The sequence below is a fragment of the Mastigoproctus giganteus genome, chromosome 5, assembly GCF_048544385.1.
Source record: "Mastigoproctus giganteus isolate SK-2022 chromosome 5, ASM4854438v1, whole genome shotgun sequence".
Classification (NCBI taxonomy): Eukaryota; Metazoa; Arthropoda; class Arachnida; order Uropygi; family Thelyphonidae; genus Mastigoproctus; species Mastigoproctus giganteus.
In genome coordinates this window covers 44,651,729-44,670,219 of record NC_143579.1, presented here as the reverse complement: position 1 = coordinate 44,670,219, position 18,491 = coordinate 44,651,729, and the positions used below count along the sequence as shown (strand labels likewise).

The 18,491-nt window shown below is 37.0% G+C and overlaps 1 protein-coding gene across 1 annotated transcript in view; it reads right to left on the bottom strand.

Annotated features, from left to right (window-relative positions):
- The window catches only part of LOC150085344 (uncharacterized), a 160,451-nt gene that overhangs the window by 54,662 nt on the left and 87,298 nt on the right, over window positions 1-18,491 (bottom strand). The window contains exon 3 of the mRNA XM_090373164.1: window positions 15,249-15,282. Coding sequence (XP_090229290.1) covers window positions 15,249-15,282 — 34 coding nt within the window. The remainder of the gene's footprint in view (window positions 1-15,248; window positions 15,283-18,491) is intronic.

Here is an 18,491-nt window from a genome sequence, read left to right as displayed (position 1 = left end):
ACCAGTACTTCAAATTCATCAAATTTGTTTGCTGTACTCCAAAAATTAGTATACATGCACCCAGGGCTGTGCCGAGCCATTTTAGTACTTGAGGCAAGAATGAAAAATTGCACCCTACTGTTAATGATGGCAACGTTGGCAATTATTTAATCTTTCTTTTGGTGCCCCTTTCAGCTTTTCACCTGAGGCAAGAGCCTCGTTTGCCTCACCCTTGGCACGGATCTGCATGCATCTACTTCTGCCTCTTAGTAACTCTAACACATCCCTGTATGTGCTTGTCTCCTAGTGAATACCCCAGCAGGCCTTGTAATCCCAACATTTTGCTTTCCACCTTTGTCTGCAGCTGCTATAAATCTATGTACCCCTAAAGCTAGAAGTTTTTCAATACATCTAATGCTGCCTTGATAGCATCAGCAAATATTCTTGTATCACTTCTATTTTTAAGTGTATCCTATCCCTGTAAAAAAAAAAAAAGTCTCTTAAAGTGCAGACCACGCTGAGAAAAACTGGCAGCAAAATAAGTGAAAAGTGACATTTCTTGTGAATTACAGATTTCAAAGTTGAAAATATTCCCAATTCAGCTGGCAATTTGCAAGCTACGAATTCTGTTCGGAGCCAGAAAACTTTCTAGCCATAAGGAAATGCTTTGGTCTTAGCAACTTGTGAAAGAAAAGCCGAACAGAGTCCAGCTTTACTAGTTGCCAAACTAAGTTCACAGTTTACCAAATTTATTCATAACCATAAGCTTCAGCTATGACTGTATTAAATATTTGAAGTTGTAAACTTCATTAGATTGTTTGCACACACCTTGACAAAACAAAATTGTTAGAACTACACTAATGCATTTTCACTTATGTAAAAAAAACATTAAATATAAATAAAAACATACATAAGTTATGTATAAAATGTGATACATAAGTAAGTCATAATCAGTTGATGTCCAACAGCCAAACCAAACCACAGAAATCTGTGGACTTATGTTTGGTTTGTTTGTTAGGTACCAACTAATTCAAATAAAATATCAATGTGGACTTGACTGCTTCAGAATGTTGAGTCAAAGTTTTGTTTATAAAATTTGCATTGTTGTTTAGACTTGGTTTGACATAAAACATTTCAAATGCTTTCTGTCAAGAGTCTGGGTGCGAGGTTAGCCTGTGCAGGCATTGCTCCTTAAAGCTCTTCAAACAGAGAAGTTTTTCCTGATTTATTTTCTGCTTTATTAGTTTAAATTGTCATATTAACTTATTTTCTAGAGTAGCTTTATATTCCTAGTTACGATACTTAGTTTAAAGTTTAACTTAGACAGAGATTTCGTAGATATTACTTAGTATCGGTAACGGTATCAAATCCACGTGTCACAAATTGAACGAGAGGTCTTTTAACCAAATTTAGTCGATTTATTAACCAATTGTTATATCAAATTATCTTCTATAAGTAGATTATAGACCTAGTCAGGATCCTTAGTTTATTCTAAATTGAGATAGCGAGATTTCGAAGCTAATCAATACTTACGAGTCCGTAGAAATACCGTTCGTAAATTCCCGCCATTTTTACACGATAGCATAAGCTTAGTGTAGTATACTGCATAATATAATATTGTCAATTAATCAGTAAATCTATTAATCTTGATAAACTTTATTGTCAATTAAATTGTATTTTTAACTCTATAAATATATATAACGACTTAATCGTAACAAATAATTAATACATAACTATAGTGGTACACGTGATACGGAAGTTGTATAAAGGGAACACTAGATACTGAAAAAAAAAAAAAAATATATATATATATATATATATAACATAACTGTTTTGGGATATAACTTAAGGATTTAATTTTTGTTTTAAATTTTATTGAATTAAATTGGAATCATGACTCTGACCAGAGCAGCAAAGCAAAAGGCTCAAGCTAATGGGAGTGCTGTGGTTCAGAGGAGAACTGGGGGGGGCAGTTGCCCTCTGAATCACAGTCTATTAAAATGCACTGTTTGCTTGATGTTTGCGGAGCAGTCGGGTACGGGACATGATACTGCCAAGGGGGATGTCTTTGTGTGTGCACGATGTAAGGAGTGCAAGGAAATCAGGCGACAACTCAGCGTTGTTATGGGCCTTTATGAGACCTTGAAGGACAGGGTGGATGCCCTCGAAGGAAATAAATTGAGGGGCCCATCAAGCTCTCAGCTGCCCACATCAACGCCAGAGCTTGCACTTGGCCATCAGGCAACACAGGGGCAGCCCCCTAGGCAGAATGCGCTGGTCCCACAGGAACTAGTAGTTGTTGGTGACTCTATTGTCAGGGAAACGGGGAACATGCTTTGTAAAAAGGATAGGTGGAATAGGACCAGGGTATGTCTGCCAGGGGCAAAGGTTGATGACGTAGAGCGGATATCATCTTTTAAGGGCACAAAAGGTGATATAGTTGTACACGTTGGCACTAATGATATTAAGAGTAGGAGACCGGCGGAATTACTTAGCAAGTACAGGTCACTGTTGAAAAAAAGCCGTGAATTAGGGTTGAACTTGAAAGTGTCTGCAATTCTGCCCAGGCACGATAGGAGGGAGTATATGATGAGAGCCTTGTCGATCAATTCGGCCCTGGAGGGATTGTGCAAGGCTCAAGGGGTAGAATTTTTTTCAGCCTGGACTGTACTTGTTAACAGGAGAGATTGCTTCTACAGGGATGGGATACACTTAAATAGAAAGGGTGCAAGAATTTTTGCTGATGCTGTCGAGGCAGTGTTAGGTGGGTCGGAAAACTGCTAGTTGGGGGGGATACAAGGACTAATAGATTAACAGTAGCCACTGGCAGAGGTGGAAGTGATTCTTGCACTGCTTCTATTCAAATGAGCAGAAGTCTGAAAAACAAGATGCAGGATATTTCAGAGACTGCTGGTAGTCATTGCGGTACAAGTAAACACATGGGTTGTGTTAGGGTAGCTAAGAATAGAAACAGGTGCATGTATACCTGCGTGTACACCAATGCTAGGAGTTTGGTAAATAAATTTGATGAATTTGAGGTATTGCTCAAAACATCAAAGGCAGATATTGTTGGGATATCAGAGACGTGGTGTCACACAGATATAAGTAATGCGGAACTGGAATTTGGGGAATACAATGTATATAGAAAGGATAGACAGGACAGGAGGGAAGGAGGGGTTATGCTATTAATTAAGAAACATAAAGTCAAAGGAAGTGAAGCCAGTTGACATCGATGGACAGGGCAGTGTCGAGTCAGTTTGGTGTGACATAAGCATAGGGAAATCAAAATTGAGAGTAGGAGTGTGCTATAGGCCTAATGACTCTGATGAGTATAATAATATATTGTACAGGGAAATAGAGTGGGCCAGTCAATCAGAGAGTCTTATAATGGGGGATTTTAATTTCCCAGATATTGACTGGAATTTGTGGGTTGGTCACTCGCACACTAGCAAGGCTTTTGTGGATTTATTGGATGATTGTTTTCTACATCAGCATGTTCGTGAGGCAACAAGAGGGAGCAATACTCTTGATCTGATTATCAGTAGTGATTCTTCATGCATTAAGAACCTGCAGATAAATGAACCACTAGGTGGCAGTGATCACAGTGTGTTGAAGTGGGATTTACTCAAGGAGGTAACTACCATCAGAGGTAAAGGGAAGGGTTTTTGTTTTCGTAAAGGCGACTATGATGGTCTGAGACAGTATTTAAATTCTATACAGTGGGACCAACTGATGATGTTACCAACAGCAAACTCAAAATGGGAAGCATTCAAGGAACTAATCTTGGTGGCTACCAGGCTTTACATACCAACTAAGAAATATTGTTCAATGTTTAGGCCTAAATGGTTGTCAGATGGACTAATGAGACATGTGGCAGAGAAGAAAAATGCATGGGATACATACAAATTAATGGGTGACATGGAAGCCTATGATAGATATAAGTTGGTCTGTAACCAAGTCACAAAGGAGATTAGGCAGGCAAAGGCAGACTACGAAAAATCCTTGGCAAAGGATGCAAAGAAAAACAGAAAGGAGTTCTTTACATACTTGAACTCGAGAAGGAAAGGGATGAATCAGATTGGTCCACTGGATATTGATGGTTCAACAGTTGAGGATCCTGCTCAGGTGGCTAACAATCTAAACGAGTATTTTGCATCTACATTCACACATGAGGAGTTATTCAGGAAGGAGAATGATGTAGGTAAAGTAAACATTGGCAGTGAGCTGGATGATTTTGTAATAACTGAGAGGAAAGTGGAGGAGAGATTGTTGAGGATGAACATAAAAAAGGCACCTGGGGTGGATGGGATCTATCCAGTTATATTAAAGGAGGCAGCAAAGGAAGTATGCAAACCCCTAGCCATAATTATGAGAGCTTCTTTGGACTCAGGGGAGGTACCCATAGACTGGAGATGTGCAAATGTAACCCCAATTCACAAAGGAGGATCAAAGGCTGATACAAGTAATTATAGACCTGTTAGTTTAACTTCTGTTCCAGGGAAATTAATGGAGGCACTGGTTAAAGAAGCACTGCAGGATCATCTAGACAAGAATTCAGTTATAACTCAGACGCAGCATGGTTTTGTTAAGGGCAGGTCTTGCCTGACCAATTTGATTGGATACTATGATGTAGTCACAAAAGAACTGGATGCAGGGAATAACTTTGATATTATATATTTGGATCTTAGAAAGGCTTTTGATACTGTTGCACATGGAAGACTGCTGCACAAATTGGAGCAGTGTGGCATTGGAGGCAAATTGCTGCTATGGATAAGGGGATGGTTGAGTGGCAGAAGACAGAGAGTGGTAATCAATGGACACTGCTCAACGTGGACTAATGTTATTAGTGGAGTTCCTCAAGGTTCAGTGGTGGGTCCATTGTTGTTTTCGGTGTTTATGAATGATATTGATGATGGGATATCAAGTTTAATGTCTAAGTTTGCAGATGATACAAAGGTTGGCAGGGTCGTTAAGGACACTACTGACGCTATGCTGCTGCAACAGGATCTGGAAAGGTTGAACAGATGGGCTGAGAGGTGGCAAATGAAGTTTAACATTGACAAATGTAAAGTACTACATATGGGTAACAGTAACCCCAGAGCAATGTATCAACTCTGCGGTACTACACTGACAGTGGTGGAGAATGAAAAGGACCTGGGGGTAATTGTGCAGGCAGATATGAAGTTCTCTGAGCAGTGCAGACGAGCTGCAAGAGTAGCTCATGGTGTCTTGTCAATGATATACAGGAATTTTTCTAGCAGGGATAAGGAGGTGATTATTCCCTTGTATAAGGCAATGGTTAGGCCACATCTTGAGTACTGTATACAGGTCTGGAGGCCTCATTTCAAGAAGGATGTAGAGCTGCTGGAATGGGTACAGAGAAGGGCAACAAGATTAGTAAATGGAACAAAGGGTTGCTCTTACGAAGAAAGGCTTTAGTTTTGCAAATTACAGAGTCTGGAGACTAGGCACCGGCGAGGTGATCTGATAGAGGTGTATAAGGCTTTGAATGGTTTGAGCATGCTCAATGCCAATGGGATTCTTCATCTTTCTCAGAATAATCACCTCAGAGGGCATAAATTCAAATTGAGGAAGGACGGATGTCGGATAGATGTGCGGAAATTTGCCTTTGGCCAGCGGGTGGTTGGTTGGTGGAACCGACTTCCATCACTTGTTGTTGAAGTTGATAGCCTAAACAAATTTAAAGCTCAACTGGACAGGTATTTCGAACGAACGGAGGGGTGAAATGGGAGAGGGTTTTTTTTTTTTTTTTTTTTGGCTGATGCTGAATAAGCTTGCTTTCTTGCATCATATGCCTCTACTAATGCTAATGCTAAAAGAGCATTTCTAACATTTTACTACAAAGAGTAAATCTCAACTGAGTTTTTGTTTTTCTCACCAGCTGGTTATTAACTCCCAATAAGCACTGCTAAAAACAATTATTAGAATATTAAGCATGACACATCAGATAATTTGTTAAGCTTCCTTGTGCACTTGTCAGTTCCCAATCAAGAACCGTTTTACATCTATTCTTTCTTCTTCTATTATTATGAAAAAAGTGATATGGCAAAATATCTATTTCTGTAGATCAGATACAGCTTTTTTTTTTTTTTGCTTTGGCTTAAAAGAAGATATTGAAAAGGAGGTGATTGTCCCTCTGAATAAGGCAATGGTCAGGCCACACCTTGAGTGCTGTATACAGGTCTGGAGGCCTCATTTTAGGAGGGATGTAGATTTGCTTGAGCGTGTACAGAGAAGGGCAACAAGATTGGTGAGGGGAATGAAGGGATCCTCTTTCCAAGAGATGCTTAAGTTCTGCAAATTGCAGTGGCTGGAGACTAGGCACCTGTGCGGTGATTGAGGTGTACACGGTCTTGAATGGGTTGAGCACACTGAATTCTGATGGAATCCTTCCACTTGTTCAGATTACGAACCTAAGGGGGCATAAATTCAAATTAAGAAAAGACAGATGTAGAATAGATGTGCGGAAATTTGCCTTTAGCTGGCGGATGGTTAATTGCTGGAACAAGCTTCCATCTGTTGTTGTGGAAGTTGATAGGTTAAATAAATTTAAGGAGGAACTGGACAAGCATTTGGAGGGAATGGTGTGATTTTTTTTTTTTTTTTTGGCTGATGCTGCATAAGCTCATACACTTGCTTTCTTGCATCATATGCCACTACTACTACTACTAGGCACCTCCGTAGCCAGGTGGGCAGGAGCGGCAGTGCGTAGCACACGCTTCTTGATTAGACCAGGGCTCGAGCCCGTGACCACCAAATACGGAGGATGCGGAAAGGTCAGGGAATGACCACTGCATATCCCTGGAGCAATATGGCCTTAGTTGCTAATGCTCCTAAAAACCAATTAACTAACAAACAAACAAACTACTAATGCTTGTTTTTCTAAAGACATGCTCTGTTCTATATATTACCTCATATGCAAAATATATTTTATTATACTGTTTTAGATATGTTGTGCCTTATTGAGATCAACTAACCAGAATATCAGGATTGACAATATTAAAACAAAGTGTAGCAATTTCAGAGAGCATTGTGTTGCCTCTAAACCTGTGCTACAGAAGCGGGAAACCTAAATTTTGTTGCCATATTTGATCAAATCCCAATGTATTATACTAACTGGCCATTTTTCAAAGTCTCTAACCTATCTTAGCAGAGCAAAATGTTTAATTTTATGCTAAAAAAAACAGTTGCCAATGGCCAATATAACCAGCTGCCAAGCAGGAACATTCATATGGCTATTTGAAGATTGACACTAAACAAAAAAAAAAAAAAAAACCTGATAGTAAATAAATGTCACTCCAGAAGTTCCTGGTTCAGAAACACTGTTTGGTCAACTGCAAAACTCCAGTAATGTTGGCTGTCAAACTTCCTTCTTCAATTTTGCAATTCGATTATACTGAGCCAGTGCACTGTTAACATCTCATCTCACTGAATTTCCACGAGCATTGTTGGCTTCAAGATTCTGAAAAAAATCAATGCTACCTTGGAAATGGTTAAGAGGTTCACAGGTGGCGCAAGTACAATAGCATCCTCATCTTGCTCATCACAATTTTAATGTCATCGAAGCTTTTGCCACTAAGCTGTCTGCCAAGTGCTATCAATTCACTAAATACAGATTCAAGGCAGAACTAGACAAACATTTGGAGTGAGTGGATGGGTGAAATGAGAAGGGGGTGTGTTTTTTTTTTTTTTTTTTGGCTGATGCTATATAAGCTTGCTTTCTTGCATCAAGTGCCCTTGCTAATGCTGATGTCTTCCACAACTGCTTCTTGGATGTCCACTGCTGGCTGCTGCATGTGAATGCATTCTGATCACAGTATCTTCCAACAAGCATTCACTGTAGATTATTTTATGCATGTCCATGCACCATGAATTGTGAATCACATCCATGAGTGAGTAAGACTAATTGAGTTCAGTCATGAAGATTTACCTCTGGATTTTCCAAGGCATCGAACACTGCGTTAAAGGTTCTTTAAAATATAATCTTTTAAATGTGGAAATGATGTCTTGGGGGCAAAAACACAACTTTAAGATTTTCATTCATGATTTCCAAGTGTTGCAAATGACTTGGGTTTTTATCAGTTAATATCAGTGCCTTGTATTACAAATTCTGCCTTTTACAATACGTTCAACTTCTGGACAAAAGTCCTTTATGAACAAGTTGTTGAATATTTGTCCTGTCATTCATGCTCAATTATTGAACCTCCAGTGGGTGGGCAGGCTATTTTTTTATTTTTTATTTTTTTTTTTAAGCTCTGGGATTTTCTGATTTATAAATGAAAAGGCTGAAGCCTGTCTAGAGGCTATAAGGTGGCAGCCCCACCACTAGACTTACCCCGCAAAAAGCTGGTAACCTATCCGGGAGACATTTTAAATACTCGAAATAAGCTCAAGGGTAAAAACTGGATGGATCTCAAGGGTAACGACCTAGGCAATGGATATAGGACTACGATTAAGGAATTTAAAGTAGCAACTTGGAACGTTAGGGGAATAAATCACGAATTACATGAATTGACCATGGAACTAGAAAATAGAAATATATTGACATAGCAGTCATTACCAAAACAAAAAAGAAGAACAAAGGAGCCAAAGAAATAGGTAACTTCATAATGATATACTCTGGCGTACCAGGTGAAATGTGGGCATAATCGGGAGTTGCTGTTATTATAAAGAAAGAATGGGAAAACAAAATATTAAACTACTCTTGGATATCACCCAGAATATTGAAATTAAGACTAAAAATTCTATCTTATGCAATAACAATCATTGGCGTCTATGCACCAGTAGAAGGCAACATTGATGAAACCGCAGAATTTTATGACGAATTAAAACAGATCATAGACCAAACTAATAAAAATGAATATCTCATACTAGCAGGAGATTTTAATGCAAGAATTGGTACTCAATCAGTAGACAAATGTATAGGATCAGAAGGCAAACCCGTGGTCAACAATAATGGAAGATGCCTGATGGACTTCTGCATTTTTAATAAACTTAAAAATTACAAATACTTTTTTCTGATACAAGAATATTCATAAATTCACATGGGAAGCAAGAAACAGTCTATAACAGATTATATTATCATTAATGAAAATTTAAATGACAAAATTAGAGACACTAGAGTATTCAGAGGTAATGAATACTCTAGTGTCTCTAGAGTATTCAGAGGCAGTGAAATTGACAGTGTTTACTACCTAGCAGAAAGCATTTTCAAAATAAAAAGAAATTATCTTAATAAAAAGAAGAAAATACCAACAAAAACTACTAAGAAATTAAAAATACATTTGTTGGAAGATGAAAGCACTAAATTCCTGTATGAAAGTGATAACGTTGAGGAAATCTGGTCAAACATGAAAAAATCAATTCTGGAAGCTGCTGAAGAAAGTCTTGGATATAAACCTATAAAAAATAAAAACTAACTAAGAACTTGGAATGAAGAATTGAAACAAACAATCAATGAGAAAAAAAAGACCTATGAACTGTTCCTACGAACTAAAGACCTACATCTATACATAAAATATAAAAAAAGCTTAGAGCAGAAGTCAGAAAACTAACCAGAAGAATCCGACGAGATGACTGGAATAAATTTGTTAAATCTTTAGAACGTGATATCACGGGCTGACAGAAAAGAGGTTTTAAAATTTTTAAGAAATTACAACTAAACACAAATGATCAAATAAAAACCAATTCCATCTCTCAAGCAGAATGGAATCAACACTATTCCAAACTATGGTATAACCCTGGCACTAGGGAACTGGAAGATGGTAATCAAAGTGGTAACCAAAGATGAAAAAAATATAACAATGGAAGGTGCCTCCATAGCCAGGTGGGCAGGAGCAGCAGTGCATAGCACACGCTTCTTGATTAGACTGGAGTTCGAGCATGTGACCATACGGAGGATGTGGAAAGGTCAGGGAATGACCACCGCATATCCCTGGAGCAATATGGCCTTAGTTGCTAATGCTCCTAAAAACCAAATAACAAACAAACATAACAACTGAAGAACTTGAGTTAATATTACAAAAATCAAAAAACCGAAAAAGCCCAGGCATGGACAATTTGAATGTAGAACTATTTAAATATGAGGCACCTTACTAAAAAACATACTACTAAAATTATTTAACATCATATGACATAAGCAACAGATACCCAAAGATTGGGAAACAGGAATAGTAATCAATTTACACAAAAAAGGCTCCAGAAATAACCCTAACAACTACAGAGGGATAACACTGCTGTCAACTTCTGCAAAGCTATACTCTAATATACTAAAGAATAAACTTAATAAATACAGTGAACAATTCTTGGAAGAAGAACAATGTGGATTCAGAAAAGGGAGAAGCACAATAGATGCCATTTTCTCATTATAACAAATTTTGGAGAAAAGAAGAGAATTCAATCTACCAACATTTCTGCTCTTTATTGATTATGAAAAAGCATATGACAATGTAAATCGGGAAAAACTTTGGCAGATTCTATGTGAAGGCAGATTCTATCCCAACCAAAGCCTATATAAAAACTCAAAAGTCTGTACAAAATATTCTAATTGGCAACTATCAGACCCAATTAACACCAATAAAGAAGTCAAACAAGGATGTGGACTATCACCAAATTTATTTAATATCTACATCAATAAAATTATTAAAGAATTGAAACAAACAATTAACAACGGAATACAGTTGAACAACCGGAATAAAATCCAAACTATATATTATATGCTGATGATCAAGTTATAATTGCAAAATCCAAAGATGAACTACAGATAGCAAGCAAATGAACTTAATAAAATAGGCAAAAAGTACAATACAAAAATCTCCACCTCAAAAACAAAATCAATGGGATTATGTGGAAAAAACATACAAAGAGTCAAAATTGTTATTGATGATAAAATAATAAAACAAATATCTGACTTCACCTATTTGGGAAATTTAATATCAAATGAAGGGAAAGCCATCCACACTAAACTATAAAAATATAATAAAATGAATGGAACGATTAAATGTCACTTCGGAAAAGAAATGACAACTGAAACAAAATTACGACTGCACAACATCATTTCAAAACCAGCCCTCTTCTACAGCTGTGAGACTTGGGTCATAAATAAGAAAGATGCACACAAACTAGAAGCAAAACAAATGAGATTTTTAAGACCATTATTAGGCTTTACAAAACTAGACACCACCAAAGAAATTTAGATATTTGCGAGAAATTAAAAGTAGATAACATAGTAAATGCGATATAAAACAGTATCAGGAAAAGTGGATCAGCCACATTGAAAGAATGAACCCAGACCAGATCCCAAAATTAGCCTTTAACTACAAACCTACAAGCAAGAGAGAGATGCTGGTCGACCAAGACAACGATGGCGAGATCAAGACCACCTCCAAGAGCTACAATGGAAAAGGTCTTAAAAGACCTAAGCCGGACAAGTTCATGATGATGATGATAAATTAAAAGGCACTTGCACTTAAAATCTCCTTCTGCATTTCTATAGAACAGCACAGTTAACCAATCTTTAGAGACTATGAATCCTGGAGGGTTTGCTTCCTCCTTAGAAATAAAGAAATATCTTACACCATTTGTGAAACTTTAAGCATTAGCAGAGGCATATGATGCAAGGAAGCAAAGCAAGCTTATAGAGCATCAGCAAAAAAAAAAAAAAAAAAAAAAAAAACACCTTCCTGTTTCACCCATCCATTCACTCTAAAAGTTTGTCTAGTTCGGCCTTGAATTTATTTAAGCTGTCAACTTCCACAACGATAGATGGAAGTTTGTTCCAGCAATCAACCACCCGCTGGCTAAACGCATTTTTCTGCACATCTATTCTACAACTGTCTTCTCTCAGTTTGAATTTATGCCCCCTCAGGTGTGGAATCTGAGCAAGAGGAAGAATCCCATCAGCATTGAGCTTGCTCAAACCATTCAAGGCCTTATACACCTTGATCAGATCACCTCGCATGCACCTAACCTCCAGATGTTGCAATTTGCAGATTAACAGTAACTCTTTTTGTTCCCCTCACTAATCTTGTTGCTCTTCTCTGTACTCGTTCTAGCAGCTCTACATCTTTCCTAAAATGAGGCCTCCAGACCTGTATGCAGTACTCAGGGTGTGGCCTGACAACTACATTATACAAGGGGATAATCACTTCCCTGCTAGCAAAATTTCTATATATAATTGACAAGACCCCATGACCTACTCTTGCAGCCTGTTTGCACTGTCAGAAAACTTATCTGACTGCACAATTATCATCAGGTCTTTTTCATTCTCCACTTGTCATACCATTCCTTACTTGCCAAAAGACTATCACTACCTTCTTCAGCTTGCAAGTGCTGTGAGATATTTATGGCCTTTTTCTTTTTAATTTTTCCATCAACTGGGATGTGCTTTGATTATTATCTTCTATCATATCAACAACAGCAATTCCATACTCAACAATGGATTTCGTGTATATTTAATAGTTTTTACTGTACAGATAACTTTACAGCATTTTTCTTTGCAGGAATGGTGTACACTGTGGATTCGCTGATTCCAAATTCATGTCCTATGGCTGATGCACTTTCTCCGGCTTCAATCCTTGAGAAGGTTAAGCTTGATTTCAAGCTCATCACTTCCTTTTCTCCTTCACTGGTCCAGGCATAGTTGCAATTTTTACTAGATACAGAAATTGCACAAAACAATTTTAAATAGCACACACACAGTTAAAAACACAAAATGCTTATGACAGAGATGTTTGACGATGGCTAGACTAGACCCTCCATTATCATTTTAACGACTCTGAAAAACTCAACATCATTCATAAACCAGCAGACCAAGCAACTACTTAATGCATTGTTTTTCATTCAACTGTCCACCAGATGACTGAACAGCACAGCAGGTCTGCAGTATCACATACCAAGTGTTATGAGTACAGCTAGTCGCTGCATATTTTTAAAGAGTGGTACACAATCATTTCCATTGTGCAGGCAATTTTTTAACCACAAGTTTTGCTTTGTTACGTTATGGCATTTAAACATTAAAATAAGTGCTTAATAAGTCAACAAAGAACATTAAAATAAATGCTTAATAATTTAATCAAGTTTAGTGCATTTTTTTCATATATTTTATTAGCATATATATTGTTTTTCTCCTAATCCCCAATTTTCTATGAGACTTTAGTCTTGCCAATTGCAGTTGGCAAGGAATCACTGTACAACAGATCAAAATTTTGATATATGGAATTCCTGCTATTTTCTGATGATTTTTTTCATTGTGAGATACATCTGAAACATAAAGTGGGCATTAATCCATAGCAACTGAAAAGCACAGAGAGTTCAGTAGTGGCACATATACAAATGTGTACCTGTATATGCTATTCAGCTGTGGTACGCTGCAGATAATTTCTGAATATACACTTGTGTTCAAAGAAAGTGTATCACCTAGGAATTTCACATTTCTCTCTTTTTTTAGATGGTATGTTACATTAATGACTAGCATCACAAATAGAAATATAAACAAAAGGTATTTATTAATAGTTAAAGGAAAGCTAAGTAATTTTTGACAGGTGCTCTAAAAATATTCCAAAATGAGCATCTGCAACCTTTATACAACAGTTTTGGTAAACACGACAATCATGGCTGAAATGTTATCAGAAGCCCTCAATTTGCTTCAATTTATCATTTTAAATGGAAAGCAAAATGAAAAGTTCACCAGGTGCAAACTAACAGCAGCACACCGTCGAGACATTGACAAGATCAATTTTTGAAGATAATCAACTGATAGTTCATGGTTCCAAACACGAATTATGGCTTCCTGAAGTTCACGAAGGGTCTTTGGTTTCTTTCTGGCAACTGCAGATTCCACACAAGGTCAACAGTTTTCTATAGGATTCAGGTCTGGGCTGTTTCCTGGCCAGCTAAGAGTTGTAATGGACCATTCTTCCAACCATTTATTTCATCTGTAACAAATGTAAACGCATTACTGTCGAACCTCTAATGCAGAAATGAAGCTAAAGTAACTACAGAAGTGCCTACTTACACTTTTCGCCTAATGACAAGAAGCACAGTCGTCCTGAAAGATGCAGTTACTTGGCAGGTTGAAATGGTCTCTAATGGTTGGCAGTAATTTGCCTTCCAATACAGCCAGGTATCCATTGGCATTTACGGAACCTTTTATAAACTGCAGATGACCTACTCCGTGATACGAAATGCACCCCCATTTCATTTGGCTGGTAGGGAATTTCACTGTAGACACCATACAGTCTGGATGGTATTCTTCCCCATGTCTTATGGCGAATCATTTGTCTCCCATCAGAGCCATGCAGGTTGAATTTCTTTTCATCCGAGAAAATAACTGACTTCCAGTGCTCAGGGGTCCATTTGACATGCTCCTTACACCAAATTAATCGGGCCTTTTTCATTTTTTTTTTTTTTTTTTTGTATGAGGAGGGGCTCCTTTTTAGGACAACAGGCTACAAGTCCATTTTTGAAGAGGCATCTTCTGACTGTTACTGCACTTGATACCACTCCTGTATGTTCTTCCCATTCTCTTTTCAGCTCAAATGAAGAAGCTTTATGGTTTTTAAGGCATAAGTGCTTCAAAACGCGGTCCTGTTTTGGCATAGAGACTCATTTGCGGTGTCCAGTTCCTTTTTTCCTATCAGCAGAACCAGTATTTTTGAATTTGGAAAGAAATCTACTCACTGTAGACTGATTACAAGACACTATAAGCAATATGACAGGAAGAACATTTTTCCTCAAGTAAAGCAACAATAGCGCTCTTTCTTCATGGCGTCAACTGCACGTAACTCGCCATCCTAACACAAGCAAGGAATGATTGCAACCCTTGCAGAGCATCCTTATATAGCTGAAAGTAACAGCTGATGCAATATTACATCATCACATATGCGTGTCAATCTTATCTGATGCAATCTGTAAGAAATACTGCCATATACTTACATTATTTGGATGACAATTACAATTTTAAGCGGTGATGCACTTCCTTTGAACACCAGTGTATATATGGTGGTCATCTTGAACAACACATGGTACAATTTATGTTGGCTTTCAAATTCAAGTTACAATACCAATAATAATGTTATTTCCCTTTATGAGGAAAGGCATCAGATGTTATGGTAGTAACACAGTTTTTGGACTACTTAAATTTCAACATTCAAGCTGATTCACTAATTTTTTAATATTCACATTTTTTTGTTTATCCACTGAAAACTATTAAACCATTATTAAAAAAAGATATTAAAAAGTCTGTATACCTGATGCACAAATATGTCTTCTCTTGTATCATTCCTGAAATTAGATAATATAACTTTAAAATGAGTTGCAGAAATGTGAAATATCAATATAAACTTAAAAAGCATAGATTTCAAAATGTAAGAGTAAGCATGCATATACATGTGTAAATGATTAAGTTCAAAAAAAAAATTATGCTATTTCACACAAATTGGAAAGATAATGATTTCACTAATTAGCATAAGATAATATTTTATGCTTTTATGAAAAGATGTAGACACCATGTAATTATACATGGTACAAGCTCAATATAACATGCTGTCAGGTTACTTCAATACCCATGTTATAAACGAAGTGCATTATAGCAGAAAGACTACCTTTTTTTCCCCCCAGATTTTTTTTATATCTCTCTAAATAATAAAAGTTTTCCTCCTAGTGATATTTATGTGAGCCAATGGGAAAAGAGGGAGGGGCCATTATGTCACTTATTTGAGCCAATTGGAGAAGAAGGCAGGGCAATTATGTCACTACAAATGCACAGGTAAATAATTACATAGTTGTCTTCCACTGAAAGGCAACTGCCTCCATAATGTTCACCAACCTTGTGCACGTGCTTCACTGTCTAGTACATGACCATGCTAGGCATCATTTGATGTTCCATTTACAGGTAACTCTCGTATAACACGGTAGTTAGGTTCCTATAATATGTAGTGTTGCACGAAACTGTATTATACGGGACTAAGAAAAAGTTCAAAAAGGGGGGGGGGTTACGTTCCAAAAGCTAACAAAAATACACCATTCTAGATTTTGTGTATTTTCTGCTCTCTTTAAAAAAATCAGTATTCTGGTTTTGTTTTCTTTTGCTTGATAAATTTTTGTGAATTTAATCGTATGGAACTAAGCATTTTTGAAGCTCCCTTTTGAACTTTGGGCTCCTTTCATTCAAGGATCTGCATTCAAAAAATAAGATTCTAGTTGCTCAGCTAACTTTATGTCTTCCCATATGCTTTTTAGTGTAAAATTTGGAAGTTTAGAATTTTCATCTGCACTATCATCCTATAAATTGATTTGGTTTTACCTCAGATGCCATTTCCACCAAATCTGCTTTGCCAGCCACTTTTTCTACCAGTAATTCTTGAACGTCTTCAGTAATCATATCTTTTATTTTTTTAGGAGCATCGGCGACTAAGGCCATATTGCTCTGCATATATTGTCTATAAATTGCGTATGTCCTGAGTTCGATTTTCTGTTTTGATGGACAAAAAACCATGCTTCCCTTGCCTGAGCTTGACTAACTCAGCCATGTTGTGAAAAAGACCCATAAAAATTTTCTCCCATCATTGACAAGATTCGAACTCTGGTCTTTTCTACCCGGTGTAGGGGAGGAGGGCGATTCTATCAACTGTGCTACCCGCGAGGGCTTCAGTAGTCATATTATCAAAACCCTCCCCTCCCACCGACGTAGCAAATTCTACCATCACACCCATTCCATTTTCTGCCAGTTCGACCATATTTCTTGAATAAACTGACTGTGGCTATGCATTTTTCCACACGCATTTAACATTGACAGTTTTACTTCTTTGAGTGATAAAGCTATGATTCTGATATAGTTCACAATTGAGAAATGTTTCCATGCCTCCATTACTTCAATAGATTTGGAATCAATTTTTTCAAAAATCCATTGTAACGATTTTCTGATGCAATGAATTTTAAACATGCCACGATCTAATGAAAAAAGTTGTATTAACCTAGTACAATTGTGGTGGTAGAAACATAACTTCAACATTTGGATGACTTAAAACTTTTGGATGGCCTGGTGTGCTATCCAACAATAAAACTCTGAAATCTAGATTTTTCCACAAGTTCAATAGCACAGAACACAGGATTTCCCAACAAAATAAAATACAGGGATTTCTCAATAATTTTTTTTGACTAGGGGGTCAACAGTGGGGATTCTAAAAAAGAGTGGAAATGTTGAAAAATTACACGCAACACAATAGCATGGTCTTCCTGCACAAAAGCTCAAAAATACTACTATGCGAGGTTTGCAGAAATTCTCTAACCATGTTATATAAGTACCGTGTTGTGCGAGGATTGCTGCAATTTATCAATCATGTTAGAGCGAAATCGTGTTATATGGGGGTTGCCTGTAATGTCAACTGATGAAGGGACCCAATATAGTTTGTATATTTGTAAATAGTTTAGTATTTTGTAAATATTTTAAATATTTGCATAGTTTGTAAATATTTTAGTCCAGCACTTTCGGATGCAACAATATTCCTCATGCATTATGGACCCCGAAGCAAACGGCCTTTTCCTAAGTGACCTATGTAAACGCAGGTAAATAATTACATAGTGATATTTATTCCACTTTGGGAATGCTGCATGGTGGGGTAGGCAATGGGAGAAGAAGGATGTGGGTCACGATGAAGAAGTGGGCGGGGCAATTACACCACTACAAATACACAGGTAAATAATTTCCTGTGTAAATACAGTAAACCCCTGCTATTCGCGGGGGTTACGTTCCTGAGAAATGTCGCGAATACTGAGTTATGGCTCCCATAGTAATAAAGGGGTTCTGTTCCAAAGTATGAAATATATAAGAAAAACTAGTCTAAAATTTTGTCTATGTGTGTATTATATGTACCTTCATAATATGACTATGTACATAGAGACAGTACATAGTGAAATGCAAGCATATGGCATTGAAATGAAAATAAGAAACAATTTAATATTAAATGTAATATTTATTAGAAATTTCAAACAAATCTTTCAAACCAGCGCTTTTGCTAGCTAAAAAACGTATCCCACCAGTGCTATCACCAGTTTCGCTAAAGTGTTGATAAAGGAGTTTTGCCTTTTCACGAATGATGAGTGAACTTAACGGAATTTTATTTTGAGTTCGGTCTTCTATCCACAGATTTAAAGCTTTTTCCATTTTTTTTCTAATAACATCATGAGTTACAGAGCAAATTTTTGAAGCAATTAGCGCGTTTTCACGGACACTACGACGGATTTTTCCTTCCGATTTTTTGATTGATCATACCGTTGACTCATTGATTTTATAATATTTTGCCACTGAGGAGACACTTTCACCATTAGAAATTTTATCTAATAACTCAATTTTATTCGCTAATGTCATCACCTTCTTTGATATTTTCACATTTCTCTTGTTATTCGTAGCCATATTTTTGTACAGGTTAGAAAGAACTTGTCCACAATAAAGTCACTTTCTTCTGTTAGCACACTCAAAAAAGTCTGTTTTA